The 19,248-nt window shown below is 43.9% G+C and overlaps 1 protein-coding gene across 1 annotated transcript in view; it reads right to left on the minus strand.

Moving 5' to 3' along the window:
• The window catches only part of RFTN2 (raftlin family member 2), a 59,399-nt gene extending 47,075 nt beyond the window's left edge, over positions 1 to 12,324 (minus strand). The window contains exons 1-5 of the mRNA XM_060257399.1: positions 12,210 to 12,324; positions 11,962 to 12,108; positions 6,315 to 6,498; positions 3,088 to 3,199; positions 1,417 to 1,735 (exon numbers count right to left, since the gene is read on the minus strand). Of these exons, the coding sequence (XP_060113382.1) occupies positions 1,417 to 1,735; positions 3,088 to 3,199; positions 6,315 to 6,498; positions 11,962 to 12,108; positions 12,210 to 12,246 (799 nt within the window). The 5' untranslated portion in view covers positions 12,247 to 12,324. The remainder of the gene's footprint in view (positions 1 to 1,416; positions 1,736 to 3,087; positions 3,200 to 6,314; positions 6,499 to 11,961; positions 12,109 to 12,209) is intronic.
• Positions 12,325 to 19,248: the final 6,924 nt, after the last annotated feature.

The raw sequence follows: 19,248 nt of genomic DNA on the forward strand, positions 1-19,248 counted from the left end.
CTACGCATGAAGCCAGGGTGTTTTTTGAGCAGGAATTCAGGAGAACAGGCTTGGTGTCAAGGGGTGTGGCCTAATATGCAAATGAGTTCTTGCTGGGCTTTTTCTGCAAAAGAGCCCTGTGCGAAATAATGGTGATGTTGAGGTTGTGGCCTAACATGCAAATGAGTTCCAGCTTGGCTTTTTGTACCCCAAACCCCCTGCAATGTATCTGCCACCACTTTCTGCTGCAGTTTCACATGTGACTCTATAAGTATTGGCCAGTTCTGAAAATGCTCAGATAGTAATGCCCTTGCCAAACGATTGCTTTCAAAAAACTGTTACTCAGTTCGAGTGGCTAGATCCAGGTTGGCAGCCATGTTGGTCTGAAGCAGTAGAAGAAAGCAAGAATCAAGTGCACCTTTAAGACCAACAAAGTTTTATTCAGAATGTAAGCTTTCGTGTGCTAGAAGCACACTTCATCAGACAAAAGTATGGAATGGCAAGCAGTCCTAAATATAGAGAAAGTAGGCAGTGAGTTAAGTATGCAGAGTCATGGAAATGTTTTTTAGCAGATTAAAAGAGTCACCAGTTGGGGTCTGGTGTTTGTTAGTTTATGCTAACTGGGCTGAAACAACAAGAAGTTGGAATAGCAGATTGACGTCCATGTACTAAACCCATCAAGTATTTTGGGTGTGAATTTTTTTTTTGTCTGATGAAGTGTGCTTCTAGCACATGAAAGCTTACATTCTGAATAAAACTTTGTTGGTCTTAAAGGTGCAACACTGAATTCACTGCCACAGGAGATGGCGGCAGCTACAAGCATAGACAGCTTCAAGAGGGGATTGGATAAGCATATGGAACAGAGGTCCATCAGTGGCTATTAGCCACAGCTTATCGTTGGAACTCTCTGTCTGGGGCAGTGATGCTCTGTATTCTTGTGCTTGGGGGGGGGGGGCAAGTGTCCTGGCCCCACTGATGGACCTCCTGATGGCGCATGGTATTTTGGCGACTGTGTGACACAAAGTGTTGGACTGGATGGGCCATTAGCCTGGTCCAACATGGCTACTCTTATGTTCTTATGTGACACAGAGTGTTGGACTGGATGGGCCATTAGCCATTAGACAGCTTCAAGAGGGGACTGGATAAGCATATGGAGCAGAGGTCCATCAGTGGCTATTAGCCACAGCTTATCGTTGGAACTCTCTGTCCAGGGCAGTGATGCTCTGCATTCTTGGTGCTGGGGGAGGCACAGTGGGAGGGCTTCTAGCCCCACTGGCGGACCTCCTGATGGCACTTGGTTTTTTTGGCCACTGTGTGACACAGAGTGTTGGACTGGATGAGCCATTGGCCTGATCCAACATGGCTTCTCTTATATTCTTAACTTGACTCTTGCTTTGTTCAATCCGAGTGGAATATGTAGCCAATATTTTAAAATACCTTCTCCTTTCTTTAATTTCATGGGGCCAGGGCTGCCTTCTCTTCCATCTTGAACGTCAGAATCTGGGCACGGACTGCTGTCGGGCTGAATTTCTTCCTCTATTCCGCTCTCGGAGGACTGACCGCTCAGTGTCCCTTCGTTCCAGCTCTTGAAGTTTTCTTCGGAGTTGTTCATCCTCTGCTCTTGGCTCCTCCTGCACGGCGCAGGATCAGGCTCTGTGGTTCCCTCTGGGCTTGTGCCGTTGCAGACTTGAGACTGAGGACAAGGCTGGGTTACAAAGCCCACAAACTTCATGCCTCTTTTGGCAGCATCGTTGATCTAAGTAGTTGGAAGAAAGTGATGCTTTAACGGGGTGAATTTTGAACTTGCGGACCAACGACACCGCAAGGGCCACTTTGTATGTATGCAGGGGTGGAATTCTAGCAGGAGCTCCTTTGCATATTAGGCCCCACCCCCCTGATGTAGCCAATCCTCCAAGAGCTTACAGGGCTCTTTTTTGTAAGCTCTTGGAGGATTGGTTACATCAGGGGGTGGGGCCTAATATGGCAAAGGAGCTTCAGCTAGAATTCCACCCCTGTATGTATGTACTGGACTAGGGATACAGAGAAAAATGTATACACTGGCGTGTGAAGAGAGCACATCTACATTTTGCCCTCAGCACAACGTTGCTGTCATACCGCAGCTTTGCAAAATATTTACATCCAGTAAAACAGACGTGTATTATTTGGCTTGTGTTCTAATATTTTTTTTTCATTGTTGTAAGCCGCTTTGAACAGGGCACTGAAGAGGTGGAGTGGCATAGAAATACTCTGAATAAATAAATACTTGCAGGTTTTTGCATTTCCTGGTTTTGTATAAACTTTCAACGAAGCAACGAAGCAATTGGGAGAAGACAGCATGACTTCGACACCTGCGATATGTGGCACTTTTAATGTTGCTCAGCCTTATTTATTTTATTTTATTTATTTAGAATTTATATCCCGCCCTTCCCACGGGTGGCTCAGGGCGGCCCGTTCAGAACTCATTTCGTGCATGACACCTGAGTTTAGGGTTGCCAATCCCCAGTTGGGGGCAGGGGATCCTCTGGTTGGGAGGCCCTCCCCCCATTCAGGGTTATCAGAAAATGGGAGGGGGAAGGATTGAATGTCAGCTGGGCACTCCATTATACCCTATGGAGACCGGTCCCCATAGGATATAATAAAGAATCAATCGGTGGGTATCTGGGGCTCTGGGGGGCTGTTTTTTGAGGCATAGGCATCAAACTTTCAGCATAGCATCTGGTGCCTCTCCTCAAAAAGCCCCCCCCCCAAATTTCAAAAAGATTGGACCAGGGGGTTCAATTTTATGAGCCCCCCCAAAGAAGGTACCCCCAACCTCCGTATTTCCAATGCAGGGAAGGCATTAAAAAAGAGTACAGGCCCTATAAATGGGATGGCCAGATCTCCCTTCGGAGTTTGATTGCTCTTGTCACAACCTTGCTCCCGACTCCACCCCCCAAAGTCTCCAGGCTTCACCCCCAAAGTCCTCAGGTATTTCCTGGGTCAGACCTGGCAACCCTCCTCATCCTCCAGGTATTTCCCAACTTAGAGCTGGCGACCACACACTGCCTCCCACCCATCGAACTTCTGAACACAAAAACCTTGACGGAAGGGACTGCAAAAACGGCCTACCTTCTCTAGCAGCCCCTTGACTGCTTCATTGGTGAGTGTTTCATACGTCAAAGGACACTCCTCAATCACAAGCTTGGGCTGCCGGTGGACTCTGGCTGCTGAATGCTTCGGGCTGGAACACAGAAAGGGAAGCGTCTTGTGGGAGTTGGCTGTTACCTTGCACGGAGCACGAGCACATGCAACTTGTTTCTGTCCAGGTGGGCAGAATAATATCAGAATAATGTTTTTTGTGTTGACATATTTGAATAAGGGATGTTGGCTGTTTATCTCATTACATGTACTAACCCATCTTCCGCTATATTTTAATGCATTCTTTTTTTTTTCTAATGGCAAACTAGAATGACGTTTATATGTGTGTTACATGTTTAAATTAAACATCTGAGAAACTAATGCCCTCATTTCAACCCAGAGCTAACATTGCACTTCACACCCATGATACCTAATGACATAGACATCAATCTGCTATTCCGATTTATATTGCCTTCGTTGTTGTTTCAGCCCAGCCAACACAAACTAACAATCACCAGACTCCCAACTTGTGATTCTTTTAATCTGCTAAAAGACATTTCCATGATTTTGCATGCTAATTCACTGCCCACTGTCTCTGTATTTAAGACTGCTTTCTATTCTGTCCTATTGTCTGATGAAGTGTGCTTCTAGCACACGAAAACTTACATTCTGAATAAAACCTTGTTGGCCTTAAAGGTGCCGTTTGACTCCTGCTTTGTTCTATTGTTTCCGTCCAGTCTTTGCAAACTCTGCTCTTTAAGGAACACTTCCATTAGTTTGGATTGCGAATTCCTCCAATGAACCATGTACCATACAACAGAACTACCAAATGGGAGAAACAGGTGGCTTACCTGTAACCAGGGCTTTTTTTGTAGCAGGAACTCCTTTGCATATTAGGCCACACACCCCTGAAGTAGCCAATCCTCCAAGAACTTACAGGGCTCTTAGTACAAGGGCCTACTGTAAACACCAGGAGGACTGGCTACATCAGGGGTGTGTGGCCTAATATACAAAGGAGTTCCTGCTACAAAAAAAGCCCTACCTGTAACTGATGTCCTTTGAGCGGCCATCTTAACACTTTCCCTTCCTATTTATTTATTTATACATTCGGCTTATAGACTTCCCTGATGCCCTTCCCCACGCAGTGGGCTCAAGGCAGGGAACAATTCCAGTAAACATATTCACAATCAAATTAATTAAAAACAGTGAAATGGTGCCAATACAAAAACAATGTCAAGTGGCGCTTAAATAAACCAGAATTATATCCTTACCCCTAAGGGGGGGGGAGAGAAAGATAATTACCATTACTCTGCCTGTACCAGTGCCGTATTAAACCCTGTGGAGACCCCTAGGCAGTCAAAATCTCGGGGGGCCCCTTGCAAATTTATCTCAGAGTCGAAGCGCCTGCCCCACCGCTCGTGGCCCCCACTGCAGCCTGTAGGCCCCTTCTCAAAAGCCCCTTTGCCAAAGCTGTGGGGAAGAGGCAGAGAGAGGCAAACCTGGCAACGACACCAGCAGCAGCTGCACCAGGCAAGTCAGGCAAAGAGGGGCTCAGTTGCTGGCTGCGTGTGCAGTCTGGGAGGGCTGCAAGTGGGGGGGGGGGGAATCCAGCCCAGGGCCCCTAAAGGTATGAGGACCCATAGGCCAGCGCCTAGTTGGCCTAATTATTAATCCAGCCTTGGCCTGTACTATTATTGAGTATTTTTGATACTTTGTGAGTTTTGACAGGATGCTTATAAAATTATAGACAGAGAGACAAGTAATAGACACATATATTGGAATTATATTCTTTATTATACTCCACAGCCTGGCAGAACATCTCTGCCTTCACAAGACAGGAAACGTAGGTCTCAGTTCCACCCAGGAGGATGCAAAGAATAAATGGACATAAGTCTGACATTAGAAACCACAGCATTCAGTTGCTGACCTTAGAGTTGCAGTGGTCTCACAAAGGAATTTCATAGGGAGATTAGAAAGAGAGACTGCTGGATTGCAATTGACAATGAAGCTCAAGACAAGGCATCCTCCCAGACTGAATTGAGGGCTAGTTTATCTGTCTCTATACCAAGGTGTGCTATTATCATTTTGGCATCTCTGAAATCACTCCAAGATATAAGGACCAATACAAGTATTCAAATTCCTGATCGTTTCGAAAGAAAATAAATCCAGATAGGAACAGAGAAATCCAACCTTCTTTTTTAAAGCAACCACTTTTCAGAATAAGCCAAAATAATTTCCTCAATGTACACACTGTACTTATCAGAAGAATCCATCCACCTTCCCTCCCTCTGAAGAAGATGTGTGCTTGAACACAAAATGTTATATCTTGGGGAAAAAAAATGTTGGTCTTGAAGCTGCCATAATGGACTCCAACTTTGTTTTCTTTCTGTCTCTTTCCTCTCCTTCCCTTTCTCCTCAAAAGAGGTTTATGTGTGTGTGAGAGAGATAGGCTTGTCTTTGTGCGTGAGACAAAGAGGCTTGTCTTTGTATCTCTCAGCGTGTGTGTGTGTGAAGGGGGGGGGAGGTAAGAGGCAGGAAACAGAAAGCTAGAAGGATGAGCCACTGAGGGAGCTGGGAAAAAGCAAGCCACCCCTGTGGCTGCAGCAACAGCCCCAGAAAAGAAAGCAGAAGAAGGGAGTTGCTCGGGGGCCAGATTTGAGCCCTGGGCAGGCTGAACGTTGCCCGTTTGACACCCCTGCTCCACAGTGTTGCTGGATTCATATCTAGGTGTTCTTCTCCAGATAAAACATGGCTAACCTCTGAAATTAAATTCCTAGGGTTGCGAAGTCACCCACGGCCTCCAGACATAATTCATACTTAATTTGAAATTACTCTGAGTCAGTGGAATTTATAGGGTTGCCAAGCTCCCAGGCTGGGGTGGGGGTGGGGGAGGTACCATAGAGTTTCCCTCCCAAATGGCTAGAGCGTCAGGGAAAATGATAGAGTTTTCCTGGAAGCTCCTAGACTCGCCGGCGTGCGATGTCACCGGTGCAATGACGTCACTTGCAAGTGACATCATTGCGCTGGCAATGTTGGGAGGGGATCCCCCCCGCTGGCCCAATGTGGGCCAGCGGGTTGGGGACCTCCCGAGCAGGAGAACCCCCGCCTAGCCCGGGAGCTTCGCAGGGCTATAAATTCCACTGACTCGTAATTTCAAATTAAGTATGAATTATGTCACAAACATTGTTGTAATTCAAGGACTTATTTGTAACACATACCTTAATTTGAGACGCAGCAGGACCACTCTGTAGAGATGACTTGCTGGGAAGTGCTTTCTTCGTCCAACAGATAGTAAAACGGGGTGAATGGCTCCTACCACATAACCTTTAGCATAATAATCCTCTACCTTTTTTGCAATATCCAGCACAGAGCTGATCTTAATCACATCTGGATTTGAGGAACCTAAAAGGGATTGGAAGTAGAGAAGATTTTGACAAGAGTTCCTTAGGCACTCCTGTTAGATATAAAAATAAGCTAAGCTGAAACACGCTCTGTACAAATTGGCCTGCTAATAAGGAACTGCTCAGAATCACATGGGTGTGTTGCGTGTGCTTCTCTATCATGTCGCTGAAGGCCAAGCTACACATAATGTTTTGTAATAAGTCAGGTTTTGTGTTGATGCTACTGTTTATTTAGGAACCCATTCAAAACAAGAGTACAGCAATGCATTCCAATCTATATGTGGCAGTGGGGCAGGTCCAGGCCTTGAATTCAGCAGGAGCTCACAGGAGCACAGCTCCTAAACCTTTCTAAGGGTTCCCTCTCCTCCTCCCCACCTACCTAACTTGTCCACTGAATAGTAGGTGCAGCTGCATTATGCATAATAGGAGCTCCACCTCCTATTTTTCTACAAAACAACCTCTGGGCAGATCCAACCATTCTGCAACGACTCTTCCTCCAACGCAAGTAGCTTTTTGTCCAATGGAGGCTCCTTACCTGGAAGGGAACTCAATAAGGAACTCCTCTATTGAGAAAGCTGGAGGAAGGCTTCTAAGACTGGGAGAACGATTCAAACTATGCTCAGTGGAGGGTAGGGTTGGATGGAATCCACCCTAGCACAATGTACTGTGCTTTTGTGTCCTGTTATATCCAGGTAGATCCCAGTTACATATTAAACATGAGAATTTTAATTTTTTATTTAATCTGCTTTGCATCCTACTCTCCCTGAAAGTGGGCTCAGGGCAGGTTCCATCATAAAATTTACATCAACCAGACAAATCAACCATTAAAGTATACATTAAAACATCACTAAAAATGTCAATACGTACATAATGCCTCAACAGATCTCAGCAAAATTGGTGACTCCCAGGTGGCTACGGTAGAATATGCCATTGTAATTTCATGTCCATAATAACCACTTATCAAGTTAATGTGAAATCATAGGTATTACCAGGGCTTTTTTTGTAGCAGGAACTCCTTTGCATATTAGGCCACATCCCACTTACGCAGCCAATCCTCCAAGAGCTTACAGGGCTCTTCATACAGGGCCTACTATAAGCTCCAGGAGGATTGGCTACATCAGGGGTGTGTGGCCTAATATGTAAAGGAGTTCCTGCTACAAAAAAAGACGTAGGGTATACCACACCATTAACGTATAGAAAAACCCACAATGGAACATGAATGTGCAGTATGTTGATCGTTTTCATTACAAGCCTGTCTGTTTGGGTACAGTATTTACATGTAGGCACCACAGTGACACTGTTATACTTACGGGTGCCAATCTCAACTTCATGAATTTATGAATGGGCGGACTGCAAGATTTGTCGAGACATCAAACAAATATGAAGGATGAGGGGTACCTTTCACAACTGTAACTGCATTCTGGAATGTCAGGCATGCGCTTCCCAAATTGCAGGCAGCTACACTACTGCAAACATTACGGACCAGAACGTTGCATTGTTCGTTGCTGTGATCTAGTGCATACTTGGTTGACAGCGGGACTTACTTTGGAACAGATATGCATAAGCAGGGCTTTGTTTAGCAGAAAAAGCTCAGCAGGAACTCATTTGCATATTAGGCCACACCTCCCTAATGCCAAGCCAGTTGGAACTGCGTTTCTGTGCGTTCCGGCTCAAAAAAAGCCTTGTGCATAAGATCAGTCTGCAAACAATGGATGGCCTTGTGAGTTCATTGAACGTGCACCAATCCTAAGAAAACTACTAAAAGACAGCACGTTTGAATTTGATGGCCAAGTATATTCAAGAGCCTGCCTACTCCGAGGGGTTTGGCAAACTATTCCAATCAGTTTTTATGGACATCAGGTTAGATTCTGTGCGCTTTCAGCAGAGGGAAGATTATGGAATGGAACTTGCCCACCGCAACCTCCCTCTAAAGGCCACTTGACCTTTCAAAACATATCCTCTGTGCGACAAGAGGATGCCCAACATCGCTGAATATATTGAAATTGAAATTTATACTAGCACCAAAGCTGTTTTAAATTGTTAAGAACATAAGAGAAGCCATGTTGGATCAGGCCAATGGCCCATCCAGTCCAACATTCTGTGTCACATAAGAGAAGCCATGTTGGATCAGGCCAATGGCCCATCTAGTCCAACTCTCTGTGTCACATAAGAACATAAGAGAGGCCATGTTGGAGCAGGCCAGTGGCCCATCCAGTCCAACACTCTGTGACACATAAGAACATAAGAGAGGCCATGTTGGATCAGGTCAATGGCCCATCCAGTCCAACACTCTGTGTCACACAGTGGCCAAAATTTTTATATACCGGTATATATATACACACTGTGGCTAATAGCCACTGATGGACCTCTGCTCCATATTTTTATCTAACCCCCTCGTGAAGCTGGCTATGCTTGCAGCTGCTACCACCTCCTGTGGCAGTGAATTCCACATGTTGATCGCCCTTTGGGTGAAGAAGTACTTCCTTTTATCCATTCTAACCCGACTGCTCAGCAATTTCATTGAATGCCCATGAGTTCTTGTATTGTGAGAAAGGGAGAAAAGTACTTCTTTCTCTACCTTCTCCATCCCATGCATAATCTTGTAAACCTCTATCATGTCACCCCGCAGTCGATGTTTCTCCAAGCTAAAGAACCCCAAGCGTTTTAAATTATTTAGTTGTTTTTATTAATTGTCGAAACGCCAATGCTTTTTTCATTGTTTTATTGTTTAATCTTGAGTGTTGTGAGACGCCCTGAGCCTGCTTCGGCGGGGAGAGCGGGATATAAATCCAAGGAATAAATAAATAAAAATCCAACCCTCGGTCTTTTTTATACTATGGCATAGGCATCTACAATGATATTCAGAAACCTCCTGTCTCTTTCCCTTGAATTGCTAAGCATCTGCTTTGGTGTTTGCGAGAACAAAGGCAATAATTATTAAAATCACACCACAACTTGTTACATGACAGTTCTTCACAGGAGATGGTATTTGTGTAGGTCAGGGGTGGCCAACGGTAGCTCTCCAGATGTTTTTTTTGCCTACAACTCCCATCAGTCCCAGCCAGGAGTTGTAGGCAAAAACATCTGGAGAGCTACCGTTGGCCACCCCTGGTGTAGCATATTAGTTGATTTAGATCAACTGGTTAATCTTATGCACATTATACTATACACAGGCCTCATTTTGGGCAGGAGCTCACAGGAGCGGAGCTTCGGAACCTCTAAATGTTATTGTGCTCTTTCTTTCTTACACCCCCCCCCTTCCTACTTGCTTCTGGGCACCATTGTTCAACCCCTCCCCCCCCCCCGGTGAGAATTTTGCTGAACTCTAAAATTTGACAAACTTGCCAATATCCCCCCCCCCACACACACACACAAGATGGGAAAATAACCAAAACATAAAAAGCAGACAAATGGAAATCTTGCTCATGCCACTGTGGCCACATGGGAGAAAATAACTGAAAAAGTATGATGGGAGTAAAGGTTTTATTTTGGCAACTATAATACAAGAAGTATCTTAAGGTAGATGCTGAGTTGATATCATAGAGTTGGAAGGGACCTCCAAGGTCGTCTAGTCCAACCCCCTGCACAATGCAGGAAACTCACAAATGCCTCTCCCTACATTTACAGAATCTTCATTGCTGTCTGGTGGCCATCTAGCTTCTGTTTCAAAACCTCCAAGGAAGGAAAGCCCAGGGGGAAGGCCCGAGGGAACCACCTCCTGAAGAGGAAGCCTGTTCCACTGAGGAACCGCTCTAACAGTCAGGAAGTTCTTCCTAATGTTGAGCCGGATACTCTTTTAATTTAATTTCAACCCATTGTTTCTGGTCCTACCTTCTGGGGCCACAGAATACAATTCCACACTATATGACAGCCCTTCAAGTACTATGATTTAGTACAACTTCCGGTGATGTCAGGGGTGTGTTATGTGCAAAGGAGTTGTGCTAATGAATTGTGCAAATGAGCTCCAGCACCTCTTTTTCTACAAAATGACCCCTGACTATGCTTATGTCCCACCTATACTTTATTTTAATGATATTATTTGTTTTGTGAATGCTTTCAATCATAAACAAACTTCTTTTAAAAGGAAAAAATATATCCCCCCCTCAAGAAATTTTCTCCATCAAAATCCTTCCAGGTGCTTTTGCATCTACTACTTGAAAGTTTGCCTCCTTATCTGATAAGCAATCAAACAAAAAGCCGTTTAATTAAACTCAGTTGCACAAACGGCAAGTTCTAGCTCAGTACACCGTCTGTGTGTCCCTTCAGCAACCGAGCCTGAGAACCAATAGGATGTTGCTGCTACCACTTCATACAAAGATGTTTTGCTCAGTCCACAAAGGAAAGACATGAACTCTGTACTGATCATTATAAGCTGTAAGGATGGGTACCAGATTCAAAGGTGGCATTAAGTACCCTGCACATTAAACAGTTATTTAGTCTATATGACTAGTGTGCATGCAAATTCTGATTACCGGTAAATAGAAATTCATCTTATCTGTCCATGGAAACAACACATTTTGGAATTCATTTGGAGTAACAGCTACCTCAATGAACTGATGTACAGTTCTGTTCCTGAGAAGTTTTAGTGACGCTTGAATTACAAAATGATGCAGTTCTTGAAGAACCCAAGGTGGGACAGAGGTGTGTCATCTCCGTGAGAAGGCATCTGGGGTGGTTTGTTTGCCTTTTTGGTTTTTTAGGACAGGGAGTCGCTTGCTTAGAAACGAGACACTCTGCCAAAGAAAGAAGCCACTCTAACTGTCCCAGTTTCAGTATTACTTCCATGAGAAAGTGAAAAAGCTATTGAACAAAGATTATAAACCAAAAAGGTTTTTTGAGACTGACTTCTTCAAAGAACTTTCTGAAGGGTTGTTATTCACTCTGCTCTCACTGACAACATTTAACTGTCTCCAGAAGTTTGTGTTTCTTGATAGATTTGGGGTACCTTCACACATGCTGAATCTACTTTCAGTGCTGATTGCAACTGGATTTTACTTTATGAAATGGCAAAATCCTCTTGTGAACAATGTTCCCTCTAAGCTGCAGGGTCTTGTGAGCAAAAATCCGACTTGGTGAGCTGCTGGCATTAAAGTTGTGAGCCACTGCATCAATCAGTGTGCTCTGGGGCTCTCCTTCCTGAGCTAAGGCAAAAATGTGTGAGCCGGAGGCTATAAATCTGTGAGCTAGCTCACACTAACTCAGCTTAGAGGGAACACTGCTTGTGAATAATCACTAAAGTGCATCAAGTGGATTGAAAGTGCATGATGTGTGAAAGTGCCCTACGTGTTTACATGCGTAGAGGGTGTACACAACCACTGTATTCAGACAGAGTTATGACTAAACTGTGTCTAAACTGATGTTCTATCACTGATTTCCCCCAAATTAAATCATAAGAGACACAATTAACAAGACAGCCTTCCCTCCCCACAAGCTTTTACAGATTCTTGACGCAGGCGAGACATACCTTCCAATGTAAAATCCAGCAATATGTACTCGTAAGCACAGTCCGTCTTTGTTTCTACTTGAGGTCTCTTCAGTGTCGAAAATATCTTCCCTGGGCTGCTATCATCTGGATCTTCTAGTTTCCTTAGTCCGCACCCCATGGCAAGGTCTGTAGAAAAAAAAAAAGTAAAGGTGCAGAAAAAGGGGCAAAAGGCAGGAAAGGAGGGCACTGCAAAATCCACTTTCTCTAACTGGAAAAAAAAAGTTTACCAAAAATCTGCTTTAGATTCTGTTTGCTTTCAGCCATAAAGTGGGGAAAAGGACACTTCGCACCCAAGTTAGAAAATGAAGGGATTTTCTATCCATTTTCTATCCCGGCCAGAAAGCTTTGGAGCTGATTTCCAGACTCCCAACTCAACTGAGTGTGGTGCTTCTTTAACAGGAACGTAGCAAGAGCTACAAACTTAGCTGAGATTTTCCATGCCACGTCAATTCACCGCCGGCCCCCTGAACAGTATTCTGTTGCAGAGGGCACCAATGAGGGCTTTGTCTGTTCCTCTGGGCTGAATGATCGTGATGCAAGAAAAGAACTGAAATAAAAAAAGTTACAGCAAAAACTTCATTCCCATTACTTACAGTCAGAAGACCGACGCCGGCGCAGTGGCAAAGAAAGGGGGGAGAAAAAGAACAAGTGAGTCAAAGAATGGGAATAGAGAGCCTCAACAAGGGTTTGAGACAAAAAAAAAATCATTTCCAGAAAGGAAGTCAACTTCGAGAGGAAATTGCTTCTGGCATCTCAAAGGGGAGCAAAGTAAATGAAAAGCAGTTTGGAGTCTATTTTAAATGTGAGGGTATGGCTCTGACTTCCTTTGCAAGAGACAGCTGGAAAACTGCACAGTTCTGGAGTAGCGAAGGACTTTTTTTGGCTAGAAAACTGTGTCTGGCGAAGCCAACTTAACTGGCACAAACAAAACGCTTCCCTGCTTTTGATAGCTTGTATTTGAAAATAATGAAACCTGCTTCATGGCAAACCAGAGCAAAGAATCTGACTCAAATTCTCTCTCTGGGTTTTTCTCTTGTTCTCTAAATTGCACTTAAAGCAGCTCTTTGAACTTCTGTTTGTTTTGGTGTCTCAGTACAACGACCGACCGAAGCCGTGGGTTTTCCACTATTGGCTTCTCCTCTATTTCTTCAGTATGTCGCAATCAAATTAAGCCACAGTGTTATCAACCACATTGTTCAAAGCTTTTCTCTCCAAAGCAAGATACTGTATTGCCCAAGGTACTCTATATCAGTAGCTGGAACTGTCCTCACATCAACAAACAAATTTGCAGCTAGTACTTTAACTCCAACTGATCCAAAAGTGGATCCTTTCTTCAGCTTTCAAGAATGACAGATTTATGGACTGCATCCAAGGGTTAAGCATACTGTGCCAAATGTTGGGCTCTTTTCACCGCACGGCAAATCACTTCTTTTGAATCAAGTTCCCATAGCAGTTTGCCAGGTAGCATTGGGATAGCTGCTCAAGAATCACAATTCCAAGTCTCCAAGAGGAGTGCAAAATTATTTGCATGATAAGTTTGGATGCTGATTGTTCTGTCAAATTGACACTTAGCACACAGTCCCCCAGTGTGGGACCCATAAGTACCTGTCACTACTTTCCCAAGCTTTTAAGAAAGTGGGTTGGGGTCACTGTAAGTGGGTGGGCCCATTGTTATTGGTGGCCTTCAGGGCTTTTTTGGGTAGCAGGAACTCCTTTGCATATTAGGCCACATACCCCTGATGCAGCCAATCCTCCTGTCGACCCTGTATTAAGAGCCCTGCAAGCTCTTGGAGGATTGGCTACATCAGGGGTATGTGGCCTAATATGCAAAGGAGTTCCTGCTACAAAAAAAGCCCTGGTGGCCCTCATTCAAATGAAAGCATTTTCCATGGTTGCCATAGTAGCCATTTTGGCTCCACCTCCTGTGGCAGCCATTTTAGGGTGGTGCTAACCTCTCCTCTTAAAGTGCCACAGGTAACCACTGGCTCTAAAAAGTTGGAGACCCTTGCTTTAACATTTAGCATCTCTTCAGTTGAACATCACCGGGAAGTGATCCAAATTAGGTGAACGATGCTGATCATTATGACTTCCAAAAAAATTAACTTGGGTCTCTGTTAACTACAAGGGGGGAAAGACTGAATTTCAGAACCATGAAAAATTTTATAATGGTAATTTTGGAAAACAGGATGGATTCATTTAAATCTCACAAATTAAAAAGGCTGATTTAAATCAAGGCTTTCCATGCATTATTTAAATACTTTCCAAATGGGACTTTCCTGCCCTGGATAGGCCAATCTCATGAGATTCTGGAAGATGAACTGGGTTGGCACTGGGCATTACTTGGATGGGAGACCACCAAGGAAGTCCAGGTTTGCTATGCAGAGGCAGGCAGTGGAGAATCACCTCTGAACATACGAACATATGAAGCCGCCTTCTACTGAATCAGACCCTGGGTCCATCAAAGTCAGTCTTGTCTACTCAGACAGGCAGCGGCTCTCCAGGGTCTCTAGCTGAGGTTTTTCACAACTCCTTGCCTGGACCCTTTTTAGTTGGAGATGCCGGGGATTGAACCTGGGACCTTCTGCTTCCCAAGCAGATGCTCTACCACTGAGCCACCGTTCCTCCCCACACCTCTTGCCTTGAAAACCCTACAGGGTCACCATAAAGTGATGGCCTCTTATACACGCACTAACAGAAATGCACAGTAACTGGTTGGCTTGATTATAAAAACATTTTGCAACGTACAAAGCATTTATGCTACCTCAGAGAGCACACTATTTGTTTCTTGAATATTTAACTTAATTTTTGTTCCTGAATTAGAAAAAAATGCACACTACATGGCTCATTTTTAAGTTTAAGTTTATTTTCATTTATATCCCGCCCTTCCCACTGAAGCGGCTCAGGGCGGCTCACAGCATATTTTAGATAACGTAATGCTGATTATTCCAAACAAGTCCCTTTTGCAACCTGTAACTATTATGACAGGTATTTAGGTGCTGATTTTGGAATCAACACCAGGTTCTTTTCAATATCCCCGTTTTAATTTGTCGCTTTCTTTTCAATATCCCCGTTTTAATTTGTCGCTTTCTCTTCCCTACCAAAATTTACCCAAAAAAGGTAAGTCATTGCAATCAGAAGCAAGGGTTAGCTTTACTTCCTGGGCAGATTAGTGTAAACCAATAAACTGAAAGGAAATGTCCGTGTTCTTTGACTGATACTAATACTTGTTGAGAAACAGTAAAATACTACGTGGAAAGTTACCAAGTATATAGAAAAAGTATACAAACAGCCAGCATTGTGGAGTGGTTAGTGTCTCACAAATATCTGGGAGATGCTGGTTTGACTCTCCACTCTGCCACTCTCAGCCTAGCCTACCTCACAAGGTCGTTGTTAAGATATACTAGAAAAGGGGGGGGGGGAGAATGGAAGTCGCTTTGGGTTCCTGCAGGAGAAAAAGGCCTTTCCTCCTGGGGGGACCCAAAGTGACTTCCATCTTCCCCCCCTTCTCTATTATATCTCCACAATGTGAAATAAATGAAGTCAATAAATGAACTCAATAATAATAATCCCTCATTTCTGCAGTGAAGAGTAATAAGGTCCCTGGTGAAAATTTTATCCCACCGGATATGCTTAAGACCTTTCAAGACTGGTGGGCATTTGTGCTGGCCACTTTATTCACTAATATTAAAAGGTCTGGTAGACTTCCTAAAGAATGGACTTCTTCCACCATTGTCCCAATTTATAAAAAAGGTGAACGTGCTAATCCAGCTATCGACCAATGAGCTTGCTAGACGTGACAGGGAAACTCTATGCCAGACATCTTCTATCCAAGCTGGAAACGTGGGCAACTGAGAACAATTGGATTGCACCACAACAAATTGGATTCAGGCAGGGCCATTCTACTCTTGATCACTGCCTTCTATTACATCTTAATAATTATAAATATCTGAATAGCACCAAATGTTTAGTTTAAATTATTTGTTTGTTTTATCATTTTAAAAATTGCAACTGAAATTGTTTTTTTTTCACATGACTGTTGGCCGCCCCGAGTCGGCTTGTGAAATGGGTGGGATATAAATCTAAGGTAAATAAAATAAAATCAAAAAATGATCTGAAAAGCAAGCGGTGACTCCCGAAAGCTCCTCCCCACCCCAAATTTTGTTAGACTTTAAGTGCCACTGGACTCTTGCTCTTTTCTACCCATAAACATAATAAATGAGCAGTAATTATTATAATAACTGAAAATAATGATAATATATGAGGTAAATAATTATAAAATAATAATCATTCTGTATGAAAAAGGCAATACTATTACCTTCAGTTTGTATTTTGTTTTTAAAGGTTATTTTTGCTCTGTATTCTGTCTATTAAGCTTACGATGTTATTTCTGTTAATCTTGACGGTAAACTTCTTGCGCTATGGATTGTAAGCTACTTTTATGCCTTAATAAAATGTTTAAAGTTTTAAAGTCAAAAAAAAAAAAAAGGCAATGCCTGGTATTAACAAATTGTAAAGTTGTGAGGTAAATGTGTGATAATTTTACTCCTGTGAGGGAAGCGAAACGACAACGCCCGCAGGCCTCTTGGCAGCCGGCCAGGCTGAGGAGCCGAAACTATTTTCTAATTCCTGTTGCCAAGAGAATGGCCGTCTCTTCTGAGATGTCATATTTATATGGGGCAGGTATTCAAATTCCAGTCAGTCAAGCTGAACGATTGGCCAGTTAGTCGACAATTTAACCACTTCCGTCGGTAGAACCAATGGGACAGGCTGAGACATAGTGATCTTTAATTGGCTTACAGTTAAAGATCGATACGTCTCAGCCTGTCTCATTGGTTCTTGGCTTGCAGGGCCTACTTGGGCCAGGAAAGGAAGATAACACAATTGGATTACCATTTAAGACAGGGGTGGCCAAACTGTGGCTCTTTCACACTGATCGTGTGGCTCTTGAAGCCCACACCACCCCATTGCTGGCCTGGGGAAGGCATTTGTCTTTTTAAATCACTTTTCCAAGCCAAGCCAGCTGGCGACTTGGAGAATGCATTTAAAGTTGCTTTCTTTCCACCTGTTCCTCCCTCCCCCCATTGCCCTGCCTTCCTTCCTTGTCTTGTGGCTCTTAAACATCTGACGTTCATGTCTTGCAGCTCACAAACATCTGACATTTATTCCGTGTGATTCTTACATTAAGCAAGTTTAGCTACCCCTGGTTTAAGACATATGTCCCTAATCAGGGCAGAAAGCTATTTTAAACTGAGGCCTCTTAATAATATCTCTGCCTTATGTTACAGATAATAAAATATTTTCGATTTGGTCCAGGGCTTTTTTTTTAGCAGGAACTCACAGGAACTCAGTTCCAGTTGTCTTGACATCAGGAGGTGTGGCCTAATATGCAAATGAGTTCCTGCTGGGCCTTTACTACACACAAAGCCCTGTGTGAAACCATGGTATCAGGGTGTGTGGCCTAATATGCAAATGAGTTCCTGCTGGGGTTTTGCTACAAACAAAGCCCTATTTTGGTCCAGTTTTCAGAAACTATGGTATTGTGACTGCAACGTCTGGAGCTAATCTGCTAAATAAATTATGCTTGACCACTGAAGAAGGCCATTTGGCCGAAATGCATACGGACAGGGTAGCATAAGATTTATGTTTGAGATTTATATAGGATTTTATTGATTTGAGCTATTATTTGGGCGTGCAAGAAATCATTCATTTTGGAAGAGTACCAGTGTCTTCATGATACAAAATGTGAAAATGTGACCAGAAGGAAGCCTTCAGAGTAAATGAGCAAGATTCAAAGAGAGTGCTCGCTTGTGGTGGAAGCCAGAGATAGCAGAAATAGCTAGCAGAATTCTATTGTGGCCACCTCCTTCAATAAAACAACCGGAAGGCTCCTTTACTATTAAGAATATCAGCCGCTTTGAATATTGAATACTAACCATTTTCATGGCTTTTTTTTGTAGCAGGAACTCCTTGCATCTTAGGCCGCCCCTACCGCCCCGATGTAGCCAATCCTCCAAGAGCTTACAGGGCTCTTCTTACAGGGCCTACTAGAAGCTCTTGGAGGATTGGCTACATCAGGGGTGTGCGGCTTAATATGCAAAGGGATTCCTGCTCCAAAAAAAAAAAGCCCCGATCGTTTTCATATTTCTTTCTCGTTCTGCAGACTTTCCTCAACCTCTAGTGGAAAGTGCAGTCAAGTTACAGCCAACTTCTGCTGACTCAGTAGGTTTTCTGAGGCAAGAGACGTTCAGAGATGGTTTGCTGCTATCGACGTAGCGCCCCTGGACTTCCTTGGTGGTCTCCCATCCAAGTACTAACCAGGGCTGACCCGAATTAGCTTTCAAGATCTGACAAAATTGGGCTAGCCTGGGCCATCCAGGTGAGGGCATCCCACATCTACTCGTATTTATTTAGTACTTTTTTTTAACTAGCAGCTGGACAAACACTTGTCAGGGATGCTGACCCTGCACTGAGCAGGGGGTTGGACTAGATGGCCTCTAGGGCCCCTTCCAACTCTGCAATTCTATGAAATCACAGCAAACGAAAGCTAATTAGATTTGATATATTTATATGGGTGAAAATGTTTTTAAAAGAAGTTTTAGATAAGTTTATAAAGTTCGGGTAAGTTTGGGGATTATTGGCTTTCCCCTAATGAACTGTGTACCTTGTGCCATAGGTCAAGCTATTTTCAAAAGCCCCAGACTTTTTCTTTATAACATGGGATCTATGGTTTGAAGTCCCCCTTAGGCATGTGGAATTAGCAACATGCTTCTTGTCTCCCGCTGTGGAAAACAGGGAAGATTATTTCTGGAATGTACCAGAAAGACCAACAGACCTCTTTTGCATAGAAAGCACTATAAAATTTTATGTTGTTGACAGTAGTTTTGTAGAAAAACAGGCGGTGGAGCTCATTAGTATAACTCATTAGCATATGCCACCCCCACCAGCCAAAAGCAACCTGGCGCAAGAAAGGAGAGCCCCAGGCAAGCGAGGCCTGCCTGGACTGGCTAGAGATCCAACCACCCCAAGCAGGCCTCGCTCACCTGGGACTCACCTTGGCCGCTCCCCTCCACAGTCAAAAGGCCAAGCCCCCCACCCCCAAAAAATCACATAAGTGAAGAAAAGGTGGCCTGGGCTTCTCCAGGGGTTAATGAGGGCTGCCGGGGGTGTGGCAAAGCCCCTGGTGGCTGAGTGGCTGCCCGCTCTCCTAATCCAGGGATTGTTATGCAGCTGCACCTACTAGTCAATTGGCAAGGTAGGTAGGTAGGT

The sequence above is a fragment of the Heteronotia binoei genome, chromosome 16 (genome assembly GCF_032191835.1).
Source record: "Heteronotia binoei isolate CCM8104 ecotype False Entrance Well chromosome 16, APGP_CSIRO_Hbin_v1, whole genome shotgun sequence".
In the NCBI taxonomy this organism is placed as follows: Eukaryota; Metazoa; Chordata; class Lepidosauria; order Squamata; family Gekkonidae; genus Heteronotia; species Heteronotia binoei.